Below are 16023 nucleotides of genomic sequence, written 5' to 3'. Positions count from 1 at the left end.
CAAACCTGTTATGGGCCTAAATGTTAAATTTGTCTGAATAAAATTATCCTAATTTTTTTATACTATCATAATCAGTCAAAGCCTAACAACAAAAAACAACAAACATTTGTTTGCAAAATCATGTGGTGAGACCAAAATACAGGCGATATAATGAGGTCAATAATCTTTTAAAACATTTAGAGAAACAAAACAAATATTTACTTATTAGTTGTCAAAGGCAGGTATATTAAAATAAATAAATAAATAAATAAATAAATAAAAAGAATATTTGAATGTACTATTATAGGTAGGATTACAGTGCAGATCCAAAATATTGTTAACATATTAAATATTGTTAATAACTTGTTATATTAAGATATAAAACCTTACTTCCATATCCAGTTGTCACCAAAATTTTAATTATTTTAAAATTATACATTTAATATAAATTTATACTGAATGATGATAATAGCTCATTGCAATAGATGTTCATTTAATTATTAAAAAAAGAAACTTTACTTGCATTTAATATGCTTTCACTGTATATGACTAATTTGATACCAAAATGACCCAGGAGTTTCAGAACATAATTATATTTCACCCAAAAAATATATTTTAAAAGACAAATCGCTATACTCGCAGAACAGAAAAAGGGCACTTACCCTTTCCCTGGGCCAAGTTTAGGAGATCCTGCTCCGTCCTTGGTTCGGGTGGCGATGTCTCGGACCCGCAGAGCTGCCAGGGGATCTTTCTCCTTTCCTTTATCAGCCAGGGCTGTGGGGCTCAGGTTTAGTATCAAATACAGGCTGTTCAACAGGCACCAGGCGCCCAAGAGCTGAAAGTTCTGATAATGCTGTCGAAACACAAACCAGGATCTTAGATGTGGGCCACTTTCCTTTCATGTTATATGTATATACTCTGTAAAATAATATATTTCTACCTCTCCCCCAGCTCTGCGAGAGTTACTGATGGCCTGTCCAATCATCTCATAGATTTCTAGCTGTTGAAAAAGTCAAAAAACAGAGATCAGCTCTGTATCATAGACAATAACACATAATATAGGGCTGGGCAATTTGTGTCTGATTTCACAGATTAATTCACATGCAATGTTTGCCACATTTGAAGGAAATTTTAGCAAATGTTACAAAGATGATGGTTATTTGTGCTTTTGACAATATTTCCTCCCACCATATCTGCAATAATAATTGATAAGAAAATTTGTTTATATCTACACCAGTGGATTTACAGGTCCCGTGAAATTAGTTTTTTGGAAGTTAGAATCAGTATGTTAGTTTTAAGGATGTCTATAAGCTATTGTGCTACAAAACATATAAAACCCATATAAACTTTCAAAGCTTGTAGTTTGCCACTTCTTCCTAAATGGATCAACGTTTTCTCCATGCAACCTTATTCTTCAGTTTTTCATCAAATCTTGACCAATCAAATGCTCTCTAGTATCAGACATGCCCCGCCCCCTTCAAGACACATCTTATTTGCTTTTCATTTGATGAACTTGAGCTCAACCACTCTCACTGACAGAGCTGTGATTAAACAAAATACTATTGGCTGTTTTTCTATAAGGGGGAGGAGCTACACAATGCTTCAACCTTTCTTCATGTGTCAGTTGAGATTACGTTAAAAATTAAATAAAAAGATGTACATTACAAAGCACTTCAAGAGACCTTTAAAGAGGTGGTTTAGAAATATGCAATGGGCACTTATTGGTCAGCTGGGTAGGGTTGCATCAGCTGCTCGTACATTCTTTTTTAAACTGGAATGTAAAGTCCCCATCGGGGGCTTAGTAACTACTAACTAGTTTGTAACTAAATTTGTACTACCTAAATTTGGCAAAACGTAGTTAGTAAGTCGTAAGCTCTCCGTAAAGTCTTGCGTAGTCACATTGAATGACGTAATATCCAATAAAAAGCATTTAAATCGTTAAACGGCTTTAAAATTTTGCAACTAATGTATCTATATATAAAACTCTCCTATGAAAATTAAAAGACAAATTCAGTTTTGATAGTTCATTACATAACAGTTAGTCACTATAAAAGACAATGCACATCCCTGCATTGCGAGCTGTGAACGCACACAAAATACACATGAAGATATCAAAACATTAAACTTCAATTTTTTATATCCTACACATAAAAGAGAAAAGAGCAGGGAGAAAAACTCAGCCATTAAGAAATTCTAGTTTTAATTCGTTAACAAAAAACACTGTTGAAAAAGTTTAAAATCTTCTTTAACGAATAAAAAAAAGCGAGATTTGGGAGGAAAATAAGGCTATGAGTAGAGGGAGATCATTCTTCATTATGACCGCAAGCTTCTCAATGTAAACTAATCTCGCCGTCATCTCTTTTTTCTACCGTTATATATGGGGTATGCAGCAACAGTAAATATTTAGTTGGAATGTAGCCTTGCGTTTAAACTAAGTTCAGTGGTGCAACACAAAAATATTTAGTAGTGTAACTACGAAACACAAATTGTAACTTCAGTGTCCTTTTAAGTCTCTTTAAGTGTCACTGGTGCAACCTGCCCCTGGCCCAGAGTATTCTGATTTGCTAACTGCCTACACTGCATGTTGGAGGAAACATCACATGTGGGGGTGAGGCTTATGTAAATTGTGTATGTGATGTCACACACCAGGAAAAAGTTTGTTGTAGTTCCTACCAGCCATTTGTTGTATGCCATAAAAAGCTAATAATATAAAAGAAAACATTTCTCTTTCCATTGAACTTTAAGCGCAGATGTTTATGCTCAAACAGCAACATTTAAGCGCAGATGTTTATGCTCAAACAGCAACATCACACTCTAGCTAAAGTTTAAAAAGTTTGAAATCCATATCATATTTATAACAGAATGTTACTCACGGCACATGCTGTAACATTATAAAATAAGTGCTTGAATCTGACACCTACACATTTCTGCACAATGGTAGCAGCGTCATTTTCATAGTCTTCCTCCTTGGAGCCGGTGGAGGCTGACCGAAGCTGTAATCCGCTCCCCACCTGCAATATAGCCATGCAAGTTGCCACACTCACACCTGAGGAAAAGAAAACACACGCGTAAATCAAGTTCTCTGTTTTCCTCTGAAATCAACAAGAACAGATTTTTTTCCCAAATGAACCCACCTGCATAGAGGCAGCTTAGTGCTAACACAGTCACATCAAGTAGTCTCCCAGGGGTCAAAGGCTCCAGTACAGGCAAGGAAAGAGTGTCCAAGGCCATGGTCACATCAATCACCAGGGAGTGAAAACTGAAACCGGAGGGCAGAGTCATCACACTCATCTCACATTCACTAGATTCAATAAACAGAAGTGAGCTGAGGGTCTTTGTGGTTTACCCATTTCGGACTGCGGTGGCGTCTGCCACAGTGGCCGGCATGATGAAGAAAGAGTTGGCGGATACCGCGTCCTGGAAGCGGTTGATATACCGTAAGAAGTAGGGGAGGTTGAGGCACACACGCAGCAACTTTTCAGAGCCCCCTGGAATGAGTGGAATAACAAAAAAATGTTTCAATAACAGGATCGACATAAGGACTCAATAACAGAATTTTGAAATGCTCTACATTTCCTATTGTAAATATACAAAATTGTAAATTTTTAAACCAATATACATATTGTACTTATGCCTAACTACACATGATGAAAGATGAAAGGAATACTGAAAAAATCTAAATTGCACAGAATTTATATTATTTTGCTAAAATTGATTGTGTTTTTTGCTTTAAAACAGTGGTTTCCAAAGTGGGGGTCACAAAATTATGGGGTGGAGGATGGGTAGGGATGGCTTGGTGATTTCCAAAAATCAAATACATTTTATTAAACTATTAGAATTCCCATATTTTATTCATACCAAGCGTTTAGGACCCCCACCCCCAACTTTGACCAATTACACTCGCCCAATCCCCCCTCACCCATGTTATTCCCTCTAGTGATAAAAACCGTCATCATAATTTACTCGAGTGCATGCCTTAATGTCTCGCGCCCCCCTTAATAAGTGCTGGCGCCCCAGTTTAAAAACCCCTGCAATAGAGAAGATAAAAATAGTATATAATATTTACATTAGAAAAACAACATGCAAAAAAAAAAAAAAAAAACTACTGTATGCAATTAGATTGTGACCCCTGGGGTGATTACATAAGAATTAACGACACAGCAATAGTGTCAGTTGCTGCAGATTGATTTTATGGCACATGTACATGGACACGACTAGGCATGGGCTGGTATAAAACTCTGACGGTATAAAAACCTTGGGTAAAAATATCACGGTTCCCTGATATCACAATATTGTAACTACTGCTCTAAAATATGTTATTTTTAAATGTCTTGGTAAAAAACAACATTTTCCCCACTGAACATGGTATTTCTTTTTTTAACATTTAAAATATTTTAAAAACAACAAATGACAGGCTTAATTTAAACAAATCATTGACGTCTGCAGTCTCAGTTGGAAAAACACAGACTTATTTTCGACTTGAAAAGTCATCTTTGAATGCACTGTTCAGCTCTACAGCGTGCTGAATGTTGGTTTTTAAGAGATTTGTTTTTCAGATGTTTCCTGAATCAATGACTGACCAGTAGCTTGTGATGTGGAGGGTCCTAAAAAAACCTCAAAATAAAAATAAAAAAAATGTACAAAGACATTAGGAACGGTATAATTATTTTTTATTTAACAGTTTAAAACCATGACTTTTCAAAACCGTGGTAAACCTTAAAATCGACTATCGTCCCATGCCTACCCAGGACTGAACATGGAGGATGATCTCCAAGTGGCGGTCCCCAAAATTCAACCAAAAATAGACTTGTGCCCACCACTGTCATTAGTTAAGGTTAATATAATTGAAACAAATAAATGAATATAAAAATAATTATATGGCTGTTAGACTGTTACACTTTCATGTGATGTCAACATGCTCTTGTTTATGTAGGTCTATTGGTGTGTGTGTGTGTGCGTGTGTGTGTGTGTGTGTGTGTGTGTGTGCGCAATGTTTATGTGTTCATAACTACCTCCAAGGATAGTAGGGGTTGAGAGTAACTGAAATTGTTATTTTGGGGTTGTGGGATGAAAAGTTTAGGAACCCCTGCTTTAAATGAACATGCAGTGTAAATAGGCAGTAGTTAAATCGTCTGATTTCAACAAGCTACATTTACCTAATTCTTGTAAACTGGACACATTTTGAGAGATGAAGGCATTCTTCATTTTGGCCTGTGTTGCCTGATCTGTCGTTGTCTGCTCATCGCACTCATTCTCGCTCTGTGAAATACATTGCATTGTAGATTTGCCCAAAACAAGCTCATATGATGTTTACTCATAAGAAAACAGCACAGTAATTGATTGATCTGGTTCACTGACCTGCATGTGAGCAGATGGAGAGGCCAGAACGCTGATGTCGGGGTTGAACACTGAGGTCAGCTGATTGAAAAAGTTCATCTGGACTTCTTTATGTCTGAGTTCAGGGTTAACAGGGGAGGGAAGCTCCTTTTGGTCCTCCACTGGAAAACAAGAGCACCAAAGAAGATCCCAGACTATCAAATGTTACAATCTTAACTTTGAATTAACCATCGTGGAAAAAGACAATCTCAGAACAAAGCTTTCTTTCTGCCTGTCTGCTCCTTGCATGACCAAAAAAAAGGTCAAAATGCTCTGATGAGAACTCTCTCACAACAGAACCATGCCATCAGTCGCTTAATCTGTGCAATGAAGAATGCAGTTTTTGGACAAAATAGATATTCTGGAGTCATTTGGATGGCTGTCAAGTACAAAAGCTTTTAAATTCAGTGGGCATGACTAAACCAATTCATTTCTTTTAAATATGCTTCATTTTTACTGGCATGCTTAAAGAATCTGTAATATTATTAAAAAAACCAAACAACTATTAAACAGAGCAGCTCCCTTTAGACTTGAACTAAATTGACTAAAACCACAAGAGAGCCCATAATTAGTAACAGTAATTAAATAAGCAGCCAAATAACAAAATGATGCAACATTAGTCATCAGAAGATGACAGGATTTAATGGGGGCAAATATAGTTACAACACCGACACTGAGTTTTTAACCTTAGGAATTTATTCACATGGCATCACAATAGGGGATATGCAGAGCTAGTGTTTCTTCCCATACTGATAAACTTCCGGTGAACGGTTAATGTGACTTTTCCATTTTACAAGATTCCTCTTACACCATCAATGTTGTAATGTAATTAAAATATAATCAGTTAAATAGATTTTGGCCTTCATTTAGTTTGTCAAGCATAAAACAAGGTAAAAAGTTGTTTACATGTTATGATTTCATAGCGCTAACATACATTGGCAAAACATTACATTACTCTATGTTACAGAGTAATATAAAAATAAAAAGCTGCACGCCTCATTGTCATTAACATCTGCGTCATATGATTGTGGTATATGCAAAGCAAACTTATGTTCATCCTGTAATACTTTAAGTTATTAAAGTAACTTATTAACGTATTAAAGTAAATTATTTTTCAGCCGTAATAAGAACTAAGTGAAACTTAATTGTTAAACCAGTTCAGAAAGATAAAAATAGTTCTAGTCAACAATACAGCTGACCCGCAAAAAAAAAAAGAAGCCTAAATTAATAAATAATGCATAAATAAAAAGTTGAAATTGAAAATACTTAAATTAAATATTTATAATACAAACGAAAAAAAAGAAAAAAGCTGGGCTTTTAAATAACTATAATATTTAAGTTTCCAGCAGTGACAACAAGAATGAAAATTATTTTGTTTCAGAAAATAAATAGTTCAACAAGCGACAATAGTCTATACAGCCAAACAGAATATAAATAATAAATAAAATATTTATGAATAAATGATTTAAATAAATAAAAAAATATATATGATAAAATAATAAATAAAATATGCGCAGACAAAGTAAAATAACAAATGACTGCATGCTATTTTAACATGCGGACATAATGTATGAGAAAATGTATTTCATATTTAAAAGTAGAAGAAAAAAAAAACAGCAATGCAACTATAAATGAAAAGCCCGTCTTGCAATTTAATCATTTTATATTTACCCTGTTTTCGACAGAAATAAGGGATAGAATCTCACTTCATCCGACTTTATACAGAACACAAGTCATCCCCGCTCAGTCTTTTGTCAAGCTCATGGACCGCTGGTTTAAATTTAAAAATACAAGCGCATCCACGTGAGGGGGATGCAGGTTGCTCAACAGTGTTGCCGGCCAAAGAAAATTTATTTCACTTCGTGTGCTGGTTTTAACAAACTGTTGAATAACACGACAGCAGGGATAGCAAGAAATTATTTCTCTAGCTTGGACAGTAGAGGAAACTGATGTTCATTACATTACATTTCCAGCTGTGGCGCAGGCTTTTTTTTTATACAGATCTACCAAACACCTATGGCGTTATTCTATTTGCTTGCGCGCAAAACTATTAAGATAAAATCATAATATGCAGAGCAATAGATACTATAAAGTATACTTATGGAAACTGTTACTTTAACTGATAGCTGTCGTGTTTGCTGGCCTCCAGCATCACGCACCTGTCAGTCAGTCAGCACGTAACCTTTAAGAGTTAAACAAATGACGCACACAGTAAAGTTTGCGCTGTTATAATTCACCTACCTTTTAATAAGTTTTGGTGCGATTATAACCAGCTATTACAAAACACGACTGAATGTTCTGAACGGGAAGCTGTAATGTTTTTTGGTGTGGCGCCCGCCACGGAAGAATTAATGTTGCAGAGACCATGTAACTACCATTCGAGAGGATTCCCTGTGGTGTTAATGTAGATAATGTTAATAATCTTGAATTTAATCCTCAGTTGTAGTGGGAAGCTTTAACCTTGGATCGGGATGTTTGTTGAAAACGTTTGTCGTTTTGATGTCATTTATGGTAAATGCACGCTCGAGTAGTCGATTGCTTCTGAGAGCATCGACTAGTGGTTGAAATAGTCGATCGCTCGACTAGTCTATGCAAGCGCTACTAGCATGCATTGATTTTGTGCATTTAATATAAAATAATATAGTTTCTGAATGAACTTCTGACATGATAGCATTGTTGATTGTATTTTTGATCAAACTAATGCAACCTTGGTCGGTATAACAGACTTAAAAGGGCAACCACATATAAAATATACAAACCTGAAACAGGAGTGTATGGCCTAAAATTGTAGGCTAATTGAAAAATTAAATAAACTAAATAGACCACAAAAAAACCTGAATACATTTTTTTGCACCAATCTATGCTTGACACTCCATCAGCTTAAGGCCCAATCGCAAATATATCCCTTAGCCCTTCCACTAACCCTTACCCCTTGTTTTGCACATTCCCGTGAAGGAGTAGGGGTGTCCCAATTCTCTTTAACTTGAAGGCGCAGGGCTCAGGGGAAGGGCTAGATACCCCTTGAGACTGAGATATTTTTAGGACCACACTCGAAACAAAGGAGTAGGAAAATTTCCTTGAATACGCAGTTTACAATGATAGCATGGCTGCACACGAAAGTCAGGAGACTCACAAATAAGTATTGTTTGTCATTATTACGAATTTTTACAACAAACAAGAATATGTTTTAATACATTCATAACCGTGTTCGTGTTTTACCATCATGCTTTAAAAAAAAATGCTAAAATAAAATCTGCTAAATTTCATTATCTATAATCCCTATAATAACTCCTGTATAGCAGTCCCACAACATTCTGTCACTCGATGACACTTGAATACCCTGTCAGAAAAGTCTAGTGGCTGGAAATGGCCTTTTTACAGTGTCTGGTATAACGTTAATGATGTTTTTGTGTGTTTACAAACTAAATACAAAATACAGTTAGAGGCTTATTGCCACATTATATCATTATGATAACATGATATCGTTGCCTTCAGTGATTTCCTGAATATAAATACCAAAAAATAACGCAACTGGAAAAACTACAGCAGTCGTGATCGTCAATCTTATATAAAGCAAGAGATAGTGATAACATATGATGTTGTGTGCTGGTGTTGTAGTTGTGTCCCATTTTTTAGGGGTAAATTTTAAAGCCCTTCCCATTTACACTCTGTTTTAAGGGCCATGGGGAAAGGGGTATGGGTACAAAAACAGAATTGGGATTGGGCCAAAGTAAAAGTCAAAACGGCAAAGCAAACATGAAAATCCAACAAAACGGAACATCGTCTCAAGCTGTGTTTACATCTGAACAGCTGTGTTGACATTCTGGACAACAGACTCAACATTAAAAAAAAACACAACACTGCTGCAGCATATTCCCATACTGAATTACCATGTCTATAATATCTAAAATCAGAGATTATATCTTACATACAAGCCATTAAGCCAAGAAAGATGATCTGAAGCAGCTCTTACCATCAGAAAGAGTCTTGACAGTTTGGGGAAGTTTAGCCGACTTCATCATCGCAGTAAAGGTGATGATTTCTGTCCGATCCAATCGACTGCAGCCAGTGCAAAGGCCCTTTATTAAGAGGATCAGGTGCTTCTGTGGAGGGGAAACACAAAGCAAGCCAGTCTATAAGAAAATGCAATGCTTAATCAAACAATCAACCTGTTTTCTGCTTAAAAGGTGAAAGTCTGACCTGAGAGACTGCACATGCTTCATCAGGATTCTCCAGACGCAGCAATGAGAATTCAATCAATACTTTACAGGCTGCAGCTACTGACAGCAACTGATTTCTGGGGACTAATTAAAACAGAACATTTGTTATTTGAAATAGGGACATTTTGAAGAGCCTGTTCAATCTGTGTTAAGCTAGAAATACATGACATAACAGACCAACAAATTAAGAAAATTATAGTTTTAAAACAAAAGACTGAAATTTGACATACTTTGTCCACAAACTGTGGTGATGTAATGTGCAGATAGTGCCACAAAAGAGGAGTAGAATGGCTCATACTGTTTGTCATGGTGAAGAATCTCAGATTCACTGTAAAAATAAAAGGAGGAAAACAGTTGAAAAATGGAGTTTGAGATTTCATTTCTGTAATTTGACTCAAAAAAGGAAACAAATGTTTCATTTACAAGAAAATGTTTTTTGGGCCATTTTTGAGGATCGTTAAATGAAACAAATGTAACATTTCACTATATTGCTCCATTTGTAAACTGCATGACTGCTAAAACAATGCTCTCAATATTAGTATCCAAAACAGTGTCTACAACATTGAACTAAATGGAAAAACCTAAATCTAGTCAGTTAAACACATTATTAAAATCCAATGAATAATTATGAAAACAAACAATATGTTTGTTTCAAAAAGATTAAATAATAATTTACAATAAAGACAAAAATACATCAGTTATTGAAAACAATTCTATATATAATTGAGTCTGGGCGATTAATAGAAGCCAATTTTCTTGCATGTTTGTTCTAAGGCTAAAGTCCTTGAATCATTAGTAAACAACCAATTAAACGGTTTTCTTGAAGTAAATATTATTATGTCCAAATTTCAATCAGGTTTCAGAAAGTAAAGGTATAAAAGGTATTATTTTATTGATTCTGTTGACACTCAAAAACATTGTGCAGCCCTGTTCATCAAAGCTTTTAATACAGTGGATCATACCTTGCTGTTTACAATGCCTCAAAAGTATTTAATTATCTTACAAATTGAAATCAATGTGTGCAAGTGGATGGCCTTCTTTCTAGTACTTTGAATGTAACTAAAGAAGTAGGGCTGCTCGATTTTGGGAAAAATCTTAATCACGATTATTTTGGTCATAATTGTAATCACGATTATTCAAAATGATTATAAGTTGTAGTCAAAATTATTAGCACTCCTGAGAATTTTTTTTTTTAAAGAAATAATTCCCAAATTATGTTTAACAGAGCAAACAATTTTAACAGTATTTCCTCTAATATTTTTTCTTCTGGAGAATAGCTTATTTGTTTTGTTTTGGCTAGAATAAAAGCAGATTTAAATATTAAGAAACCTCTTTTAAGGTCAATATTATAAGCCCCTTTAGGCAATATATATTTTTGATTGTCTGCAGAAGAAACTACTGTTATACAATGAACTGCCTAATTGCCCTAATTATGCCTTTGAATCACACTTTGAATTTGAAAGCTTGTATTTAAAGAAATATCTAGTCTAATATTATGTGCTGTCATCATAGCAAAGATAAATCATTTCTTAGAAATGAGTTATTAAAACTATTATGTTTAGAAATGCGTTGAAAAAAAATCTTCTTTCCATTAAACAGAAATTGGGGGAAAAGGGTTGCTAATATTCAGGAGGGCTAATAATTCTGACTTCAGTGCTTTTCCAACCTGCAAAGGAAAGAGAAATAAATACAATAGAATAAAAATATGAAACAAACTGTGCTTTAAGCATCTTCACTGTAAGAAAAACATTTTAGCAACTAAAGTCTTCAGTCAAGAGCACCGAGGGATTTTCTCGTTGTTTTATTAATAATGATAAAAAAGGCGGCAGTAAGAATTGCGCGCTGTTACTTTAACGGTTTCGCTTTCACGTGCCATTTGATCCTTATTACAAAATGAAGGTTAATATGAATAATCACTAAACACCGCGTTTTGACACCTATTTGACCATTAAGCACTCACGTTAAGATGACTAGATGTCTGCGCTCTGCTCGTCACAGTGTGCGAATGAGACCAAGTGCAGACCGCATGCTTCTGACTGTCTGCACGCCGCACACACATAAGAATGCAGTCTTTCGCGCTTTAAAGAGCAACAAGTGAGAAGAACTGGAAAAGGGGCGGTAAATAATGGAATAATCTTTATCTCGATTAATGATTTTTCATAATCGCTAGAAGCCATAATCGAAATCGGATTTTCGATTAATTGCACAGCCCTATAAAGGAGTTCCACAGGGTTCAGTATTGGGGTCTTTTCTTTTTACCATATATATAAATAAGATTGATCAAAATATCAAAAATGCTAATTTTCATATGCTGTTGATATAGTAATATACACAACTTCATCAACACCAAATCTGGCCCTTTCTCAACTACAGATCGCTTTTAATGTACTTCAACATAATTTATTAGAGTTAAAACTAGTTTTGAATGCAGATAAAACAAAACTACTATTTCCAAATTCAAAACAAACTAAGCAAATGCTAGTTTAATTATTACTCATGGTACAGAGATTGAATTGGTGTCACAGTACAATATCTTGTCATTTTAATTGAAATGCATGCATGCTTTGTCTCAAAGTCTGAATACATTGGATACCGTTTAGCACTAAGATTTATAACTAATTTTAAATTCCTTACTCATCATTGTGTGCTGAATACTAGGGTAGGTTGGTCTGCTTTGTCCATTCATAGGCTCAAGCATTGGCATATTCTTGTTTACAAATCTATATTGGGTTTACTCCAATCATATCTACAAAACGGCATCTGTAAAAAGCCTGTTCTTAACTATGGCCTTCGGTCACAGGATATTTATTTACTGTCTATTCCTAAAGTGCGGACTGAGATGGGAAAATGGCTTTTAAGAACGCAGCACCTTTAGCATGGAATAATCTGCAAACATCTGCAAACACATTGGCAGCTTAAAGACTTGATTTCACTAAATGCTTTTAAAAAGACTATAAATGATTTAGAAGTTGAAACACAGGTTTGTAGATATTTTGAATATTTTGTCGGTGTGATTCATGTTAACTGTTAATAGTGTTTTGTTTATTATAGACCCATGTGACGTGTACTACCTAATCTTAGCCAGGATGCTCTTTTAAAAGAGATTTTTAATCTCAGCGTGTCTTTACTGGTAAAAAAAGAAGGTTTCAATAATAATATTTTGTCAATAAAGTCAGTTCTAGTAACCTTACAGCACATGCTATCAGAAGAAGCAGCATTTATTACATTTTATTTAGCTGTAAAACACAAATTTGTGTTCAAAATCAAAGGTAATTTAATCAGGCTAAATATAATCATTCTGTGATGATAACAGATGTTTTTGTGTCACTTTTCAAAGAACTACAGCTCTGTGTGGTAAATGCTGCTACATCTAAAAGCATATGAGAATACTAAAATATACTTTTCTTTACTCCAAACTTCTAACTTTAGAAGATGATTCTATAGTCATGTGATTTTTAGTCAAACTAAATCAATGAATGAGTTAATTCTTCTATTTATTCAGTGGGGAAGTTTCCTTTTTGTGGTACTTGTTGTTTCTGCATGAGAGCATCCTCTGGTTTTCGAATGAGATTTACTACCGATCATAGAAACGTGCTTCCCTGACAAGATATGCAGAAGAGCAGATTTGCTTAATCATGTTTGTAATTTCATTTTAATTACTCGCCACATATTAGTAATGCATTAAAAGTGAAGTTTTCTTATGTTAGAGCGCACACTACATTAGTGCGCTTATTAAAGTCATTTCCATGGATACCAGTCAGAACCAAAACTACCAAGAGTGGTAGAAAACAAGCTTTTCTTTCTTACATTCTTTCTTTCTTTGAAAGATATTTTGAGATTTTCCATTCGGTTATTGATGATTGCTTTTGTAGATTTCAATTTTGAATTCATTTTTATATAATTTAACCTTTGTATGTTTTGTAGATTTTTTTTATTATTAAATTGCCATGGATATAAAAACAAAAATGCAAAAGCATATCTTACTAAAATGGCCATACGTTTTATGAGCTCTTATATATATATCTTAATTTGCATCTGCCAAACAATTAAGTGCAATTAAAGTTAATTTAAATTTCATGTCAACTTCATGCACTCACAACTGCTAAACTAACTTAAGAACAAACTGCTTATACACAAACCTGTACATAAGTGAGCATGAAATAACTGGTTAGCAATGAAAGATGAAATACAAATTCCAAAGCTCAAAAGGGAATTTCTTTGTATGACAAACTCAGAGGAGGAATTCATGGCTTTATCTGACAGAACACTGACCTTAAAGCAATTTTAAAGTTCTCCATTTGCATTCATTAACATATAAACACGACAACAAATGTCACAAAAAATATACACGTTTTAAGTTATGTATTCATTTAAAGAATATCATAGGAAATACAAAATAACATTTGTTAATCAAATAACACTCAAAATTAAATGCATCTGAACCAACTTAGATGAAACCAGACAAATGGGAAAGTAATCCGTGTATTGCAGATCGGATTTATAAACAGAATTTAGATCCAACCATTAAACCACTAAGTTTTATTACACAGGTTTAGTCCAGTAAGTTGACAGCTCACTTCATTATAACCGTGTTACTTTCACTTTTTGACTGATTAAGTTGGCTTAACTCGTGCACACCGACAAAACAACAACAAATAAGGACAGTTAATGTTTTCATTTTATACATCAAATTTAACATGTTTTCTGCTAATTCTCAAGGTCAATCAGTTGTTTGGCTAGTAATTTGAGTTTATCATCATCGGATAAAATTATCGACACGGCAATATGTTTGTTTCTCTGAAAACGAAACTTTGATGACAGTACACACATTTGCACACAGACAAACAAGCTTTCGAAACGGACAACTAATCAAAAGTCAAGATAAAATACACAATTTCGACATTTATTTAAGTAACGTTACACAAAAGAGGCCAACTTATAATTAGCGAACCATCAGAAACCATAGCATCAGCTGCTAAGACCTTGCTAACTAGTTAGCAGTCACACCCCCTTTTTACACTAAATCTAAGAGACTACCTTTAAAACTCACAGTAGCTGGAAATAATGTGGTTACGACTGACCGAGAGAGGACGATTTATCTGGATGACAATTAAAACATACGCTTATGTACAGCTATTAGCTAGTGGCTAGCAGGCTAACTAGCGCAGACTGGGGTTTAATCGAGGGAGGCTAACCAGCTCATTCGGTCTCAATTATTTCACTTCCGCCACAAATATAATATCACTTTATTTAGGGGTTGAAGTCGTGAGATCATGAGTGTTCATTAGAAGTAGGCGGCATTGTTAAAATATCAGTCCAGGTGATAATGTTAACGTTAAAGTGTGGATCTCCGGCCTGATGATGAAGCAGAATCTCATGTATCTGCTACTGTAATGGCACAGTAACACTCGGTCTGTGACTCAATAGCCAGCGAGCTGACTACGAAGACAGCATTTCCAGGCATCATGCCAAACAATAGGCGATCAAATTTATTTGTTTGTCATTGAACATCTATTTAGACAGCATTTTAAGGCGTTACTGTTGCATTTGGAACGGCCTAAATCGTTTCGTGATACTCCGACATGCTGTCAAGGTAGTCAGCTGACTAGGTTTTGAGACACAACCTATGTACTGCCATAGCATCACAGCTAATGCAGAGTCACTCAACAGTTTATTTCAGACCCGCACGGGCCAACTAAACAAACAAGCCCTCGTCTGACCTGTTTATGATGGATCCTATAAGCTGAGGTAGCTCTTTCGTTTCGAAAGCCGTGTAGGACGCTGATAAAAGTGGCCGTACGGCTGCGGTCCACTCAGGTTCTCCATCTCCTCCACTCGACGCCATCTTGAGATCCTCTATTAGAATCCAAGAGCGGAAATGAGGTTAATCATCAGACGCCAAAAAACAGGAACTGTCGTCAGAGATAAACATGAAAAGTCTTGTATGTGTTGTGTCATGTGACAACAGACATGTCAGACGATTGTTACATTACTCTGTATACACCTCCCCAAGATGTACATTTTTCTGGACCAATTTTTCTGATTGCATTCAGTGGAAGAGGGCATGGTTATTACCTGATAAATTCAGCATTTCCAACAAAATAAAAGAGATACATTTTAAGATCTTGCATAATGTATATCTTACAAATTCCCAAATTGCTAATTATTTTTATATATCTAATTTGTGTACTTTGTGCAATAAACATGGAAACTTTATTTTACTTATTCTATAGTTGCACTCACGTTAAACATCGTTGGAATAACAAAATTTTTTATTTATTGTCCTTATTTAAACATGATTTCAATTTGTCTATAAAAGATATATTTCTGCATTTCTCGGGTAATGATCATGCTCTCGATCTTATTGTATTTTTTTATACACAAAAATAAGTTCCTAAAAACAATACCTATTTTTAACTTTCCTTGTTGAAATTTCGTACAATGTTGA

At 34.9% G+C, this 16023-nt stretch overlaps 1 protein-coding gene across 50 annotated transcripts in view; it reads right to left on the bottom strand.

Moving 5' to 3' along the window:
* The window catches only part of ubr4 (ubiquitin protein ligase E3 component n-recognin 4), a 95962-nt gene extending 80526 nt beyond the window's left edge, over positions 1–15436 (bottom strand). For all 50 annotated transcript variants that reach the window (XM_087306816.1, XM_087306822.1, XM_087306820.1 and 47 more), the window contains exons 1-11: positions 15296–15436; positions 9806–9903; positions 9556–9659; positions 9329–9458; positions 5338–5477; positions 5136–5238; positions 3326–3467; positions 3114–3238; positions 2901–3025; positions 920–979; positions 642–832 (exon numbers count right to left, since the gene is read on the bottom strand). In XM_087306816.1, the coding sequence (XP_087162942.1) occupies positions 642–832; positions 920–979; positions 2901–3025; positions 3114–3238; positions 3326–3467; positions 5136–5238; positions 5338–5477; positions 9329–9458; positions 9556–9659; positions 9806–9903; positions 15296–15420 (1343 nt within the window). In that variant the 5' untranslated portion in view covers positions 15421–15436. The remainder of the gene's footprint in view (positions 1–641; positions 833–919; positions 980–2900; positions 3026–3113; positions 3239–3325; positions 3468–5135; positions 5239–5337; positions 5478–9328; positions 9459–9555; positions 9660–9805; positions 9904–15295) is intronic.
* Between the last annotated feature and the right edge of the window lie 587 nt (positions 15437–16023).

The sequence above is a fragment of the Danio rerio genome, chromosome 23 (assembly GCF_052040795.2).
Source record: "Danio rerio strain M-AB ecotype USA chromosome 23, GRCz13ab, whole genome shotgun sequence".
In the NCBI taxonomy this organism is placed as follows: domain Eukaryota; kingdom Metazoa; phylum Chordata; class Actinopteri; order Cypriniformes; family Danionidae; genus Danio; species Danio rerio.
This window is presented reverse-complemented; position numbering and strand designations above follow the sequence as displayed.